Source organism: Oenanthe melanoleuca, chromosome 2 (genome assembly GCF_029582105.1).
Source record: "Oenanthe melanoleuca isolate GR-GAL-2019-014 chromosome 2, OMel1.0, whole genome shotgun sequence".
NCBI lineage: Eukaryota > Metazoa > Chordata > Aves > Passeriformes > Muscicapidae > Oenanthe > Oenanthe melanoleuca.
The window spans coordinates 59,197,655-59,214,269 of NC_079335.1; the positions used below are offsets into that span (position 1 = coordinate 59,197,655).

Here is a 16,615-nt window from a genome sequence, read left to right on the forward strand (position 1 = left end):
TTTCTTATGTGGAATGACTTAGTTTACTTGGATGAATTAAAGGTAATCACTGTTCATATGCCCTTGAGATAACTACTACAGAGACTGAAATATTTAAGCAATTCCTGAAACTGCAGGCCCCAGAAAGACCTTTTCCTATGAATCTTGCTCTCAAAGGCAGGAGTGTGTGTGTGAATCCATGTCCATTCTGTGATCTTTAGTATACCTTGCTACACAGTACCTTTTGTTGTCTGTCTCTTAGCACTTTTTATTGCTGTCAAGTTCAGCTGGAGTAAAATACTCCAGAGAAAAAAATGATGTACCAAGAGATGCCTATTAACAAAATTCCCTTACTAGAAAATCCTAGGCTGAAAACACATCTAACTACTCTCTTGCACTCTTGCTTTCATGTTTGCAGCTAAGGCAGTGTGTTGGGTATTAAAATACTCCCCAATCCAGACTTTTAAGTTAGGAATGAGTATGTGCTCTTTGCCCACTTGATAGGTATGTGTAAAATTACAATCCAGCTCTGAAAATACTCTCGCGTCTAAGGTGGTGTATCAGGCTTGCAGCAAGAAACTGCCTTCTGCACAGCTGACAAAAAGAACTGAGAATCAGAAGTCTCTTCTCCAAAATATGGAAGAAGTATGGGGAGTCATTGTAAACAATTAATTCATTCTGAGTGTTGTGCTGATGGACATAAACTGAAACAAAGACTGGAGTAAATGGAAGAATTAATTTCATTTTTCCCCATATTAAGTATTATTTTTTTCATATTATTATGATTTCCATATTACTATTAGTGCCTTCACTGAACCAATTGGAGGAGGAGAATGCCCTGCAGATTGAATTACTCTGTTTGATACATTGGTATTGTTTCTCTTTCAGATGAAGTGGACTACAGCAATTTTGGGACCAATACGCTGTCGAGGAAGAAGAAGGCTCTGGTGACACTGCGCAATGACAACCTCCGCCGGCGTCCCCACATCAACATTAGCATGCCTCACGATTTCAGACCAGTGTCTTCCATAATCGATGTGGACATTCTCCCCGAAACGCACAGGAGAGTGAGGCTGTACCGGCACGGGTGCGAGAAACCCTTGGGGTTTTACATTCGCGATGGCACCAGCGTAAGGGTGACTCCTCACGGGCTGGAGAAAGTACCCGGTATCTTCATCTCCCGGATGGTTCCCGGCGGCTTGGCAGAGAGCACGGGCTTGCTGGCTGTCAATGACGAAGTCCTGGAAGTTAATGGCATTGAAGTAGCAGGAAAGACTCTCGACCAAGTCACAGACATGATGATTGCCAACAGCCATAATCTCATTATCACGGTCAAGCCAGCCAACCAGAGGAACAATATTATTCGGAGCAGTAGGATGTCTGGTAGCTCTGGGCAGTCTACAGACAGCACTGCGAGTCACCATAGCTTGCCTACGTCCCACGTGCTGCAGAACTTCCACCCCGATGAAATGGAGAGTGACGAAGAGGCTGACATTGTCATCGAGGGTGGTCTGGAGCCACAACACATTCCTAAACTGCACAGCCTTACTTCCAGTAGCCTCTCTCGAATCAATGGCAGCAGCCTTAGCCACAGACTACAAAGGGACTTGGTGCTCAGCAACAGCTCTGGCCGAGAAAGCAATGGCAGCATCCACAAATTGCTTAGTTCCTTAAAAACTGATCCCCGACACAGTCTGGTTATCCCCAGAGGAGGTATCGAGGAGGACGGAACAGTCATTACACTTTAGTAGCAATTTCTGCAATTCTCCTTACAGTCTTAAGTGCCAATTGGGACAATCGACTCGTGCAATACGTGCACAAAACAGGGAGCTGATATTCTCACAGACCTCACGGGTGCAGAAAATTGTTGCATTCTAGGAAACGTGGCATCTGGAGTTAGACATAAAACTGTCATGCACTGCAAAATTTGTCAGGAGAAAGTGCAAAACCTGGTTTATGTCCCAGCCCTGAAGTGAGAACACAAATTTGTTTTAGTTGGTATAAAGCTAAGCAGTCTTACAGGCTACCCATGGCAGTGTTATATACTCGGATTTGAAAGCATGGGTAGATGTATTTATACATGCATGTATATGAATTAGATTTTAATAGTAACAGGCATGTCTGTTTGAAGTGAAACCTGGTTTTCTTCTAATACCAGCTAAGGAGAGAGTGCTTCTTAATAACCATCCCATCTTCTTCTGTTACATACAGCCCTTCCACCGACTTGTTTACACCGTATTCTCAGCGTTATGTCTAATCCAGACGAGCTCTGTAAAAGCAGCCGTTTCCTACTGCGGTGGTAACAGCGTTCGGAAGACGCTGCAGACACATTTTCCAAAGGAAACGACAGAAATCCATATCCATGTAAACCCGCGCGTTTCCCGCGGCTGCCGGGCCACGGGCGCCACCTGCCGGCCGGCGGGGGCACCGCAGCGGGGTGTATTCTTATATTCTCTCACCATATTTATTAGATAATACCTCCTTTTTTGGTTGGTTTTTTTTGTTTGTTTTGGTTTTTTTTCCCCTCCCTGCATCATCTCTGTTTTTTTCAAAATCATGGTTCGTGTGATTTTTTTTTTTTAGGCGTGCAAGCCTCACAGCTGACTCAGGTCCTTGCTGTACCTTTGGGGCAACCTGAATCCACAAGGTCTTTCCTTGACAAGGGATTGCCCTACGGAGGGGAGGGGTGCTGACTCAAGCCTAACTTAGAATAGTTCTGTTATTTTTGGACTCCTCCAGTAATAAAGCTTAATGTCTACACAGGACTTCTAGAAAGTTGAAATATATTGGATATTTGTGAAGGTCAGACACCTTTGCTGGGTGGCCAGGTGGCTAATGAGTGACCAGCGACTGTTTGAGTCAGTACCCGTCTGCTTCTGGAAACACCATGAGTTTTATGAAAGTGGTCTAATCAAAAATATTTTGTTATATCTTGATCAGTGTAAGGAACAAAATATAAATGTTTTAAAATGTATTTTTCTACTTTTAGCTTGTGTCATTTGCTCTTTGTTTTTAACTTTGTAGTACATTAAAGCTTTTTTTTTATATGGTGGAATAGACATTTCTTAAATATTTTATGAATATGAAAATTCAGGAGTCTTGGTTTGGAAAAATTGAGTTCAGTTTTGGAACCTGTGATGGCTGGAAAAAGGACTAATTAATTGTTGCTAATTTAGAATACCTGTGGAACAACCAGTCTTCTGCTCATGGTTAAATATCTTTGGGACATTGAACTTAGTTTATTTCTTTTAGATTTGCTTTAAGAGTTTATTTTAAAAGTCTTTCACTTACTCTTAATTAAAACTTTTCTAGGTATCAAAGCAGCTATAGAGCTGTACTTATTTTTCCCAGCACAGTAAGAATAGAACATTGATCCTGTTCGTCTTAAAACTGTGTTTGTACTTTACCAAAGGTTTTCATTTAAAAAAAAATCTGATTATTGGTGCAGTAAAAAAAAAAAGAATAGCTGGATATGCTTCAGTCAATCAGACCATCTTATCTGGTTACACCTTAAATAAGACTACTTTTATGAATAAGTGGATTTGTCTGGCTGAAGTTACTCATTTTACCTTAGTTAACTGATGAAAATGTGACCTTGTCTGCAATAAAATGTTCACTGTCTTACTTCTACTCTGTATTTTTTTCCCTGTGCCTCAAGCATTTTATGTGGAAGTATCTCCCCTCCCTGTGAAAACAAGGTATCTGGTTTGGGTGGTTCTTCAACTTCGGAACCATTTCAGTGCAGTGCTTTTTCCCAGTGCTGCTTTTACTGAAGGTTCCTGTTATTCTGATTTCCATGGGAACCAAGTAGTTTCCTACCCTTCTGACAGCATGGCCTGCTGCAGACCTCTGGGCTTTGACGGGAAATTGGTCTCCTTGGAAAAAGGCCAGGATACCTCTGACAGCCACTCTTGCACCCCTCTGCCTGCTGGCTGTCACTGTCCATAGAAAGCGTTCCAGTACAATCTATCCAAACTTTTCCACCCCATTCATCACAGAAGGGAGGAAGCGTAAATTATTTCATGCACATGTACAAATTACAAACTGAGAACAGCCAGCTATTGATGTGTCAGCCTTGGATCCAACACTTTGTGAAATAACTTTTAAGGCTTGAAAACATTTTGTGCAGATTCCTCTGGGGGAAAATAAACAAACACACTACCCATCTTCTATTCTGAGTGCCCTGAAACCATAAATGAAAATATGTTGTACAGTGTCCACTCCCAGCTCAGGCCGTGGAAATGCGGCCGAGCCGCTCGGCTTTCGCAGGCCAGGGCCCCTTCGGGTGCGGGATTCCATTGCCGAGCGCGGCTCTGAGGGAGCAGAAGGCCACATCCTACACAAACTCCCGCTGACGGAGCCGCGTTCCTGTCCCGGTGCGCGGCAGCGCCAGCTCGGAGGCGGCGGAGCCTCAGCTTCCACCAGCCAGGCGCGATTCCCTGCCAGAGCACCAGTGCCAGTGCCGGGGCCCGGCCACTCCCGCTCCGCCCGCTCCCAGTGCCGGGGCCGAGGCCCGGCCGCTCCTGCTCCGCCCGCTCCCAGTGACGGGGCCGAGGCCCGGCCGCTCCCGCCCCGCCCGCTCCCAGTGCCGGAGCCGAGGCCGGGGCCCGGCCGCTCCCGCTCCGCCCGCTCCCAGTGCCGGGGCCGAGGCCGGGCCCGGGCCGCTCCGCCCGCTCCCAGTGCCGGGGCCGGGGCCGAGGCCGGGGCCCGCGCCGCTCCCGCCCCGCCCGCCGGCAGCGCGGCTGCGCCGGCCTGCCCGGTCATGTGAGGGGCGGCGCATCCCGGCGGGAGCGGGCGGTGGGATGGCGGCGGCCGCCGGTGCGGGCGAGCGGGGTGGAGCCGAGCTGCCGGACGCCGGCCCCGGCGCGGACAGCGGCAACGTGTCCCAGAGCCAAAGCAGGGCCTCTGGCCTCGGGGAGGCGGAGGACGAGGACGCCTCGGAGGCGTCGCTCAGCGCCACCGCCGCCGCCTACTCCGCGTACCTGCTGGCCGACCGCAGCCTCTTCAGCGAGCAGGTGGGCGAGGGCCGGGCCGCGGCTCCCGCACGGCTGCCGGGCACAGCGGCGAGGGCCGGGCCGCGGCTCCCGCACGGCTCCCGGGCACAGCGGCGAGGGCCGGGCAGGGGCTCCCGCACGGCTCCCGGGCACAGCGGCGAGGGCCGGGCCGGGGCTCCCGCACGGCTCCCGGGCACAGCGGCGAGGGCCGGGCCGCGGCTCCCGCACGGCTGCCGGGCACAGCGGCGAGGGCCGGGCCGCGGCTCCCGCACGGCTCCCGGGCACAGCGGCGAGGGCCGGGCAGGCAGCGGGGCCAGGGGAGCGCAGCCCTCCGGGGGTCGCGTCCCTCGCGCTGAGCGAAGCCGAGAGAGGGAAAAGCCGTGGGATTCCTATGGGACTGGCTGTAGTCTCACCGGTGTTTGTACTCGGTGGCCTTGTTTGTGAGACTGGGCAAGGTTTTGTGAATGTGTGTGTGTGTTTTCAAGCACTTTAAATGACTTCTGTTTTGCAGATAGAAAGCTTAGACAAGAGTCTAGAAGACTTACTGACCAGGGTGGATGAATTCGTGGGAATGCTGGACATGGTATGCATAACTTGCACGTGGTTGTGTTTTCAAAGTCAGATTAAACAAAGTTTTATCGATGTTTGTAAGACGGACACAGAGATACAGAAGCCTTTAGTCTAGGCAGGTTCCAGTATGAAAACACCTTTGATAATTACACGAACTATTTTGGTAATCAGATAACTCATGGATGAAAACTACCAGGGTTTCATGTCAGAGCAGTATGTGTCCATATAGCTATAGAATCATAGCATCATACAGAGCTTCTTAGATTGGAAGAGACGTCTAAGATCATGAAATCCAAACATTAACCCAGCACTGCCATATTCACCCCTAAACCATGTCCCAAAGTGCCACATCTTCTAAACACCTCCAGGGATGGTGACTCCACCACTTCCTTAGGCAGACTGCTTCAATGCTTGACAACCCTTTCAGTGAAGAAATTTTTCCTAACTGCATATTTGTGTAGTTGTATTTGTATACTTATCTGTGTATATGCACAGAATCCATTTTTGAATGTTGTAATTACAGAGGTTTAAAAGAACAGTGTGATATTCTGCTTATCCTTTAAAATACATAAAGACATCCTTTGTTTGTTTTATAATGGAAGTATCTAATCAGAGTTGTCAAACCACCAGAGCTAGATTTGTCTTGAGGGCCACCTTTTCAGAAAGGCAGCTTCATTTTCACTTTTCTTGTAGGGTTAGATGGGGAACTGAATTGAAAGTTCCTGTAAGCTGACATTGATAGGCTGTGTTTTAAAGTGTAGCACATATGGTTCTGCACAACTCTGTTGTAGGTTTGGGGTTCTTTTTTAATACCAGTGAACTAAGATTTTTGTGGCCAGACTTTTTTAACAAAGGAAAAATACAGGTAGTAAAACTTAAGACAAAATTTTAGCTTAATGTATTTTTAGTGTGTCTTAGGAAATGTTCCATCTCAGTTCAGAAGAGATTGTATTAGCCAATTTTTAATAAAAATATAAAGGTAAATACTAGTCTCTGCAAAATACATTTTCTTCAAAGTTACTTGAAACTATACAAAAAAGCTATAATGTATTTTAATCTAGTGTTTTTGTACCAATTTCTTCTGTAAACTTTAGTTATTCATTGAAGCACAGTTCTAGTTTCCAGAATAAAACCTACTAAACATTTTGTTTGATTAATTGATTTTTTTGTATTGTTTCTTTGCATTGTCTTTAGATTCGAAGTGATTCCTCTCAACTTGTCAATGAAAGTATACCTCAGATTTACACAAAAGCTACAGAAATGAGGCAGATATATAGGAAGATTGACAAACTAGAGGTATGTATTTGCTGTTTTCTTGATGCATTTTGTTTCCTAGCAGAGGGAAAGATCAATGTCTGCATAGTTGTGTGTGTATGTGCCCACACATGGAGTGAGCTCAGGTGAGTTATGCTCTCCATGTCCATGTTGGGTTCAGTACTTTGTGGTTAATAAAGAGGACTATATTTATGAAAAATTCCTGGGGACTGTGGGAATTCCAGACATGTTTTAGAATATTTTTTAACATAATTAAAAAAAAAATTGTTCATTGACTTTTTGAAGCAAGGCATTTTTTTGGTGTTAGCTTTCAAAGTTTCAGAACTAAATAGAATGAGAGGTCTCTTGATCCTCAATAAAGCTTCAAAACTGTGGTTCAGATCCTTGGTTTTTCTTTTGGTAGTAGAAAGGCAGGTGGAAGTCTAGATTCTGGAAAAACCAAGTTAGTTATTTGAAAGGAAAATTATTTTATTAGCTTTAACCAGGTTTTCAGCCTTTTAAGTATCTCAGGTAATTTCTAGCATTAAAAGAGACTCATAGGTGGATGGGAAATAGAGCATGAAGTTTTTGACTACTCATTTAAGCAATAGATCTTTCACTTCTGTTTTGCAGTACATAATCTTGTTTTATTTTGTTAGTGAAAATGTCATTTATTTTGGGGTCTTTTTTCACACTAGGCTTTTGTGAAAATGATTGGGAATAGCGTAGCTGGACTGGAAGAAAGGGTCATAAAGGCAGAAACAGACCTTGGAGCTTTTCCAAGCACATTCAAGAAAATCTTGCACACAATCAGCATACCATCCTTCCTTAATGTAAGTAAAGTTTTGCTGCCATGTGACTAGCTTAGTTGCTCTGCTTACTAGAGGAGATGATTAAAATAATAATGAGTTTGTTACACATGTATCTGAATGTAGCTATACATTTTTACATACTTTATTAGGATTTTTACAGAGTTCTCAGGCTTCTTTTAAAAACAAAAGGAAACAACCAAACTTAAAAATAAAATTTCTTACAAGGATTTGTGTAATGTTGTAAAACAAGGTCAAGCACACAAAGAAATGAATGTGAACAACACAAACAAGCAGATAATGCACAAGCCTTTCTACTAATCTCTGGTGGTATGCAAAGCAAGTAGAAAAGCCTGTACAGGCAACACTGCTAAAGGATCCTTCTGCATTGATAACATCACTGCACAAATGTTACCAAAAAAGAAAATGAACGCTAATCTGCACAGTATGTTTAAAGTAAAGGTCATGTCTATATTCAATCCACACAGTTGGATAATCATGTTACCATGTTGGTAAGCTTTCTAAGGATGCAGTTTTCTCTGTCTTTCCTGGTGGACTATTCTTTTACAAAAGACTTAAAGTGCTGTCTCTGGTATATTCCAGAGATGCCTTACTGAACTGTCATTATGCCTCAGGTTTATAATTGTGTTTAAAATTTTTTTAACCTTTTGGTTAAAAAAAAAAATCACCTGAATACCTGATGCTTCTTGACATCACCTGTAAGTACAGGTGTAAGTTCTACTCTTTTGCATCTTGCCAGCTCACAGATTGTCTTATATTTTTGTATATTCATCCTGTACTAACTCAGTTTTTTGTTTTCTGGTAAGAATGATGAAAACAATAGCTTTGTAGAGGGGGAGAGGAAGAAGGTTGTGGCTCTTCGAGGTATTTTTGTTTCTGCATCTTCCAAGCATGTATGGCAGCAGAGAAAAATACATATTAAAACATGTGAACAAATGTTGTCTTGTTAAGGCTCAGTTCAAAGAACTTGTTCTTCACTGCTCTTTATTATGTAGTCTTTAAGTTAGGTAATTGCTCATCTCATTCCTTCACTTTCTTTGGTGTTTAAGTTTAAGTTTCTATCATTTTTTCTTTAAAAAAACCTGAAAACAACACAAAGCTGCACTTTATGGACCAGTTACAAAACCAAAAATCTGCACAAGTTGCCTTGAAGAATACTCAACAATATTTTCAGGGTTTTTTTCTATAAATGGTTATCAACCAAGGAATTACAGCCTTCACTTTAAAAGTTTGATAGTTCTAAAAAAGTACTTTTTTTAGTGTTGTACGGGAACACTTTGTCAAATTAGCACTTTTTCCACAATTTAAAAGGTAGAAAATCTTTGAAAGTGTCAGGAAGGTAAACCTGGTATCTCCAGTGGTTTCTTACTTTGATTATGGATAACAAGAAAGTTAACACTCAGAACTAACTGGCATTATTTGATTCGCTAAAAAGTAGGTTACTGTTCCACGATGATTCTGGGCATTACATAGTAAAATCCCTACTTTCAGAAGTAAGTGCAAGCATATGTGAATGAGAATGCCTATGGAGATTTCTCCACATGCCTGACATTTAGCTGTCTCAATCAGTGGTAAAACACATAGTTTGGAAAAGAAACTTATTTTGATGTCATGGTTTTCACTGTAGCTGTAGTTCACATTTTACTGCTAGTTTTAATTTACTCAGGTTCGCTCATTCTCTTGCCGTTTAACTGCATTTGTTTCTTTACACAAAGGCTGTATTTTCTATTCCTCAAGGTGTATATTTATAATCTCCCTTTCAGATTTTGCCCAAAGTTCTTCCCTTGTGAGTATCAGGCAGTGTAAAGAAGAATACTATAAGGCTTCTAATGTTGCTAAGAATATAGACTCTAAAAAGGTAAAAACAGCTGCTAAGCAGCTGCAAAAGTAACTAATCATAAATATGTGCTTAGGCAATTGTGGGTACTGTGCCTGCCTACAAATTTCCTCATTGGATTAAAATTACCCCCTTCTTGCACAGAGGCAAATACAGCACCTCTTAAATCCGTGTCCAGAGTTGCAGAAAAACTGTGACCTTCGTTTCCCATGCTTGCTTGCAGGTTATTAACTTATAGGACAGTACAGGGTAGAAAATTATTTTAAAAATCAGAACTTTCATTTTGAAGGTTGCTTTTACATTTGGCAAAATTTGTGAGAACACTGATAATGTACACTGTTCGTAGATCAGATCTTTGTTTATATTTTTAAATTTCATTGCAACTTGAATGGCTAAACAAACTTAGTTAAATCAATGTTATTGTAAACTTAAAGGCATTTAATGTATCAGCAGTTTTGTATATAGCAGGAGAACATGTACGTACTTCATATGGAGTACAAGTATACAGCTCAACTGAGTATTGAGAAATTTCCACTTTGTGTTGTGTGTAGGTATGGTTACTCAGATCTTCGTTTTGGTGCTGTAAAACCATTCTAAATTCCAAGGCTACCAATGATATTTGGTATACTTTTATCTTTATTATTGGTGAGGGCTAATTTCCTCATTCCAAACTAACAGGGCTCTACAAAATAGTTCATCAAAATCTTTTTATTAATTGAAAAGAACTTTTAATTAATGAAATCTTGATTTCAAGCATTCTATTTAATGTTGGGTACTGAAAACATACCCTGTGTCTGTGTTGTGTTGCAGCATTATTTACACACAGCAAGGCCGTCACAGTAGTTATTAGTGGTCCTTGATGTCTCTTTTAATGAGCCGTTTGATATAGCAAAACAATGTACAGTTAAGTTTAAAAGAAACTATGTACATGTTTTCCTGAAAAACAGTGTAACAGCTCTTTTCCAGTTCACTACCATATTATTTTAAACAGTGTATCATATGAAGAAGCAGGAGCAGCAACCTTCTTGAAAGAATCATTTACTAGGTGTGTTTTAATAGGAAGACTTTTTGAGTAACTAAATGAGAACTCAGGCCCAGAGTTGACTCAAAGGAAGCAGCTGAGGAGAATTTGAAGGCTGGAACAGAAAAGGTAAATGTATGGCTTGGAAAGGATGAAGGTTACAATGACACTCCCATCAGCTGGATGATACAGTTTGGCTCCTGTAATGCTGGCATATCATGCATGTTGCAGGACTGAGTCTGTTCAGGTGCTGGAATGGCAAAAGTCAAAGGCTGTGTTTCTTCTCTAATGCTAGGAACATCAGACTCATCTGAGCTATGATTAAGAATTCATTCAACTAAGGAAATATGCCTAAGAAAATTTCTTTGTTTTGCACTTTAGCTCTGCAGGCTTTGTTTTAATATGCTTTGTGAAAAAGGCGAAAAATAAACTTCTCTAATTTGCAGAAATCGTCTTCCTCACGACAACAGCAGACCCTCTATGAACCTCCAGTCCTCTTCAAGACTGAAGACTACTTTCCATGTCTTAATGAAGCACCATATTGATGATTTTTGCTTTGGGATTGATATAAATCAGCCAGAATAGAGAGAGCCAAGTGAACAAAAGGAATGCCAACCTCAGAACAGCTGCATTTTCTAAGCACTATTGATGGCATATTGCCATTCTGATTCTCATTGTCTTCCTTCAGGCAATATTTTCAGGTAATCTTTGTGCACATTATTTCAAAAGCCTTCCTAAAACACCATGTAAGTTTTCAGATTATTTTGGGGAAGGAATTTAAGAATATTTTTGCATTAAATTGTTTTTTTAATGTGGAAATAATAGGAAACATACTATTGTATATAAGATTTTTTAACACGTAAATATCTGTGCAAGTGTAAATAGCTATACGACAAGGTTGGGAGTTTATTTGCCTTTTTTCATAATGTGCTGATTAAGGTGAAAGAAAAACTATTTATAAAATCATCTATTCCAAGGTTTTAAGCCTGGTCCTTGCAGTTTGTACAGAGAAATGTACCACATTGGGATGTACTTGTAGAGGGAGGACTTGGAAGATCATCAAGGAATAAAGGACATGGCTTAATGCATGGTGATAAAGTCCCTGTTCACAAAGCAAACATCCTGCCCCACTGATGATCCTCAGGTCACAGTGACCCAAGCTTTTAATTATTGCATCATTGTATTGTTTGATGTGTAACCAGTTGGGCATGGAATAGACTTTCATATATATATATATATATATGTGTGTAGAAAGAGAGAGAGATATTGATGTATAAAACTTGCTGTCAAAAAGAACAAGTATCTAAGTTGAGGGAGGGATGTTGACCCTGGACTGGACCTGACCAGATTGCATTTCCTTCACAACTCTCTGTGGTTACTGAGGCTTCCTGTGCTGATTGCAGTTTATATTGTCAATAAACTAATAGCTGGATACCCCCTGTTGTGGTCTTGCATTTTACCAGACAGTAATGACCCACCTAGCAGGTGTTAATCATAAATTGATGTATTCCTCTGAACAAGTTTTATGTCTGCTGCTCTGTTGATAATGTGAATCACTAGAAGTACTCAGAATTCAAGTCTGGGAGGAATGCTTTAGAGAAACAATATAAAACAGGTATGGAGTTGCAGAGCAGAGATTATATATTAATAGCTCCTATCTCCAAAGACCAGCAGGGGTTGGGTTCTAAACATCTTCAGGATCTGAAGCAACATTTATTAAAAACTGAATCCAAGATTTTCAAGTCAAAGTTAGTAGGCTCCTAAAGCAGTTCTGATGTAAAACTTACCTGAATTTTAACATCAAGTCTCTAGAAAAATAATCACATATGAACATGCAGAAAGAAACAGACATGACTTTGAAGAAGGGCTCTCTTCCCATCCTCCTTACTTTCATAAACAATTCATTATTCAGATGTTCCACTGGAGCAACAGTTGCATTTCTGAAAGGCGTGGTGCCTTCCAGTGTATGCATAAATAATACTTGAAGGTTTATCCCTCCTCAGTGGGATCTAATAAAATTACATACTTAGTGTAGCAGCATCAGGCTACAGTCAAATACTCTCAAACATAGTAATACTGGTATGAAAAAAAAAGTTATATTTAGAACAACTTTCTAATTAAATTAATCACCTTCTCAAATAACTTTGCCCTCTGCTGTGTGGAGCCAAAATGCAGTTCCTTTTTAACAGATGATGTTTGAAAAATTAATAAAGATCTCGATGAGTTTATACAGCTGAGTTTTTTTCACACAATATTGTTCATATTAATAAAAGTTCATATATTCTGAAGTGGGCATTTTTGTTGGACTGTTGTATGGAAAAAAAAGATCTGTATCTTCAAGGCACACCACAAAAAAAGAAAACCAAAAAAATAAACATACAGTTCCTTTAATTAGTATAGTTCTATGTTGGAAATTCTCCAAAATATTTTTATTACTGAAAATAATGGACAATACATGGCAAAAATTTTAAGGAAATGCTGTAAAAGTACAGACAATAAATAAATTGTGGCCTTTAGAAATACATGGCATAAAATACCAAGGTCACAGTTCATCTGTTATGAAATAAAGCTCGTGGTTATGAAATTAAGCATTCTCATAATACTGACAATGCACTCTGCTGTTGGTTTGTTTGTATTTTGGATGTCTCCTTATTCATGGTCAGTTTTACCACGCAGGAATAGTATAAAAAACATCCCAAGTGTTCACACTCAGTAAAGAAAGACTCAGAATATTCTTTTATTCTGTCTGCTGTTACCTTGTATTAGTTTAACGCCAGTAATAACCATATCATTAATTAGGTTCAATATTTACTGGGTTTGCCAGGTGTAAACAAAATCTGAATCTGAAAATGCACTGATACTGATATTAACAGCCCCAGAAGGCTGTACTGGCATCTTTCCCTACACAATATTTGTCCTCTTGCCTGAATTCCAAGATACAAGCCAGTAACTATGGGACTGTATCACCTGGTTTTAATATGAAGAGCTCTTCATCTAGAACTGCTGTAAAGCAGTGTGTGATTACTGTGCTGAGCTGCTAAAGGTTGGGTATCAGGCACATGAAATGAGCTAATGTTTAATATCAACAAAGGAATCTACATGGAAATCTTACTTCTATGTCATTGAGCAAACATTTTAAAGTAATACTTGCAAAAGTAATGCTAAAAGTTTTTACATTCTTATAGTTATGTACATTTTAAGCCAATGTTAATTAGCAGTAGCCTAATGCTAATTGAAAGCAATGCTGCAGCTTTCTAAAAATTACCTGTTTGCTGTACAATGTGTGTCAGTATGTCACAGAAACTCCATTCACAAGGTATGCACAGTGAGGTTATATCACAGTCAGGTTGGACTGAATGTTAGAGGTCTACACTTTTCCTAGCTCCTGGACAAAAGTCAGTGTGATTTATCTTATATAGATATTTAGTTGAATGATAAATTATGCCTTGAAGTCAGCGTATAAAGATGGATATTTGATATTTGATTTCAATTCTTTTTGGGCCATCATGATTTGTTCCAGTTGAGCAGTGCTGCTGCAACTGCAGTAAAGCCCAAAGAAATTAGAGAAGGTTGCAATGACTGAAATGAAAAGAAACAGGTTCGATGGTTCATCTGATCAAATAAGATAAATTACTTAAAGATGCACTGGGTTGCATCAACATCAAAACCTGTGGCATTTCATTACTTCTGCTGGCAATAGCCTTCAGGGTTAAGTAGTTTTACCTGCAATACTAAGAATTAAGTAGCACACTAAAACTGTAAAGAGTGATCCTGAGTGAAAGACCTCCCAGAATGAAGGAGGAGTTTCATCTTGGCCTAAAGTTAGTGCACAGCCAGCAGCATAGATTGAAGGAAGGAGCAAGGAAGAGCATGACAGGTTGCACCTTCATCTGTGAAACAAACTTCAAGTTTTGAATTGGTAAATAATGTTCCCATAAAAAGAAAAAAAAAATAAAAAAGGAAAATGTTTTTTTTAATAGAAAAGAAATCTAGTCCTGCACCAGCTACCAAGAAAACCCTTGAAAAGCCAAAATCCCTGTCAGATATAGCTATGGTCAAAGAGGACCATAACAGGAGTTTGTATCTTTCTAGCCACTGCAGCTAAATCCATCAGGGATGAGGAGTTTTCCAGCTGCTGGGATTCACATACCTGTTGGAGCTGAGCTGCTGTGGCAGAGCAGAGGCTTTGTCCATTCAGCTGCTTTTGTTGATTCTGCTTCAAGCCGATGGGTGGTAGTACAACCTAAAGATGGTAATACAGACTCCAGCTGATATCAGAGATTTTGGGAGTTTTCTTGGCTTTCTTGCCTGATATTATCTACTCACAAACTCTTTCAATGCTGGTCGTTTTTCATGATTTTGAAAAACTATAAGGGGTATGTGAATGGTGCATGTTGTCTTAAAAGTGCTAAGGAACAAGCAAAACAGAAAAATGGGAATGGAAAGTGTTGCTTGTGGGCAGTACAGTACAATGCCAGGGAGACAGAATGCAATCACCTATAGATAGAGAGTGTGAAAAGAAAAACAATTGAAATAATGCCTTTGGAATTATGTCAGACTTAAGGATATGATAGGGAAACTGAATCAGCCTGTCTAAAATCCACATGGAAGAATCAAAACAATATTTCATTTTTGTCAGCTTTAATATTGGCTGTACATTCTTTGATGGACAATTAAAGCAATAAAAAATAAATTAAAATTCCATTAATAGTCATTCCAGTGTGCTATCTATATGGGATCTTAAATAGTTTATTTTTAAAGTGTGTTGTAAATACAGATATATGAATGTGCTGACAGACCTAAGAAAATTAACTGACTGTTAGCAAAGATTTCATCAGAGAGTTCTGAGTGAAGAGACAAAGAGACATAATTCATTGGGGGGGAAAGTGAACTCACTGAGTAAAGAAGGATAAGTATCCAATTCAATTTCTCATCTCCCACTGTTTCTGGAGCTGTAGGTTTCATGAGAATAGCTCAATGCCTACATTATTTAAAAATAAATTAATTGCCATCTGTTCCTTACAGGTGACACTGTCAGGAGTTTCTTTACAAGCAAGGGGTCTAGAAAGCAGCTACTAAGAAAAACCAAAAGCAGACATTTCCACAATCCTAGGACATTAAAACCGAGGGCTGGCTCTAAATAAAAAAGGAAAAAAGGAATGGTAAGAGCCTTATGCAGGAATGGAAGAGGCAGAAAATAGCATAGCCAGGAGATAAGCCAGGGCACGTGCCAAGGTGTGAACTTGTGGTGACAGAGCTGTGAGCAGCATCAACAGATGAGGGCAAAATCCCTGAACTGGGAGGTATGAATGGAGACATGACATATATATGTGCTGTTGTTATTTTTTCAGAGTTCAGGAGATTTTTTTTTTTTCCTCCAGTGTGTGCTATTCCCAAGTACATAGTTTTAGGAGGGGTCATAACTGGGCTAGAGCTGTGGACCAGGTCTAGTGTGTATGTCTGGACTAGGCTGCTGCTACTGCCTCTGGTTACAGCCTCTTTCTCAAAAGCAGTAGGACTTGCAGGTAGCTAGCCAGGTTATTGGACTGTTCTGGCTAAAAATCAGTCCTGCCAAGCCAAACATTCCAGCCCCAGCACTGATGTCCTGGCACAAGGGTGAGGGGTGACACTCCTCTACTCCCAGCCATCCCCCTGAGAAGGCAAGCAAAGCACTTAGCCTGGCAGTGTCTCCCCATGAACAGCTGGGGAGATGCCTGCTGTGGAATTAACATCTGTTTCCTTCGTGTTTCTTTGATTAGCCCTTGTCTCTACAGGGATGGCTTTGCAATTTAATTGGAAACACAGAGGGAAAGAAGAACAGGAAAGAAATAAGGTGTTGGGAATAACCTTCTTGTTGTCCTTATAGAGTCTGTGTGTCCTGCTCAGATGCCTGCTTCCAGCAATATTTTACCAACTCAAATGTGATGGTTCATTTGCTAGTGATAAACAGTGCCTTTATTCTTGGCCAGAGGTTGCTGGGAACCTTTCTGGAAGTGTGCCTGTTGCATCTAAAATTCAGTGTATTATTAAGCAAAAAAATATTTGTGAAGAAAAATACTGAACTTTGTACTTGAACAAAAACTGTGTTTTCTTTCTGGATTTATTGGCTTGACTTCCCCTGAATTTAATT

The 16,615-nt window shown here is 40.7% G+C and overlaps 2 protein-coding genes across 2 annotated transcripts in view; both read left to right on the top strand.

Moving 5' to 3' along the window:
- The window catches only part of PARD6G (par-6 family cell polarity regulator gamma), a 64,190-nt gene extending 60,587 nt beyond the window's left edge, over positions 1–3,603 (top strand). Inside the window, exon 3 of the mRNA XM_056485536.1 lies at positions 868–3,603. Within this exon, the coding sequence (XP_056341511.1) occupies positions 868–1,727 (860 nt within the window). The 3' untranslated portion in view covers positions 1,728–3,603. The remainder of the gene's footprint in view (positions 1–867) is intronic.
- A 1,134-nt stretch (positions 3,604–4,737) lies between these two features.
- BLOC1S4 (biogenesis of lysosomal organelles complex 1 subunit 4) lies at positions 4,738–12,717 on the top strand. Its single transcript, XM_056485051.1, has 5 exons — positions 4,738–4,994; positions 5,485–5,556; positions 6,738–6,839; positions 7,496–7,630; positions 10,932–12,717. The coding sequence occupies exons 1-5, from the start codon at positions 4,782–4,784 to the stop codon at positions 11,028–11,030; spliced, it is 621 nt and encodes a 206-aa protein (XP_056341026.1). The 5' UTR covers positions 4,738–4,781; the 3' UTR covers positions 11,031–12,717.
- Positions 12,718–16,615: the final 3,898 nt, after the last annotated feature.

Excerpts from the sequence above, each read along its gene's own strand:
- BLOC1S4 (XM_056485051.1), top strand. The coding sequence starts at position 4,782 with ATGGCGGCGGCCGCCGGTGCGGGCGAGCGGGGTGGAGCCGAGCTGCCG. Across the intron at positions 5,557-6,737 it reads TCGTGGGAATGCTGGACATG|ATTCGAAGTGATTCCTCTCA; the intron begins GTATGCATAACT and ends CATTGTCTTTAG. Across the intron at positions 6,840-7,495 it reads GGAAGATTGACAAACTAGAG|GCTTTTGTGAAAATGATTGG; the intron begins GTATGTATTTGC and ends TTTTCACACTAG.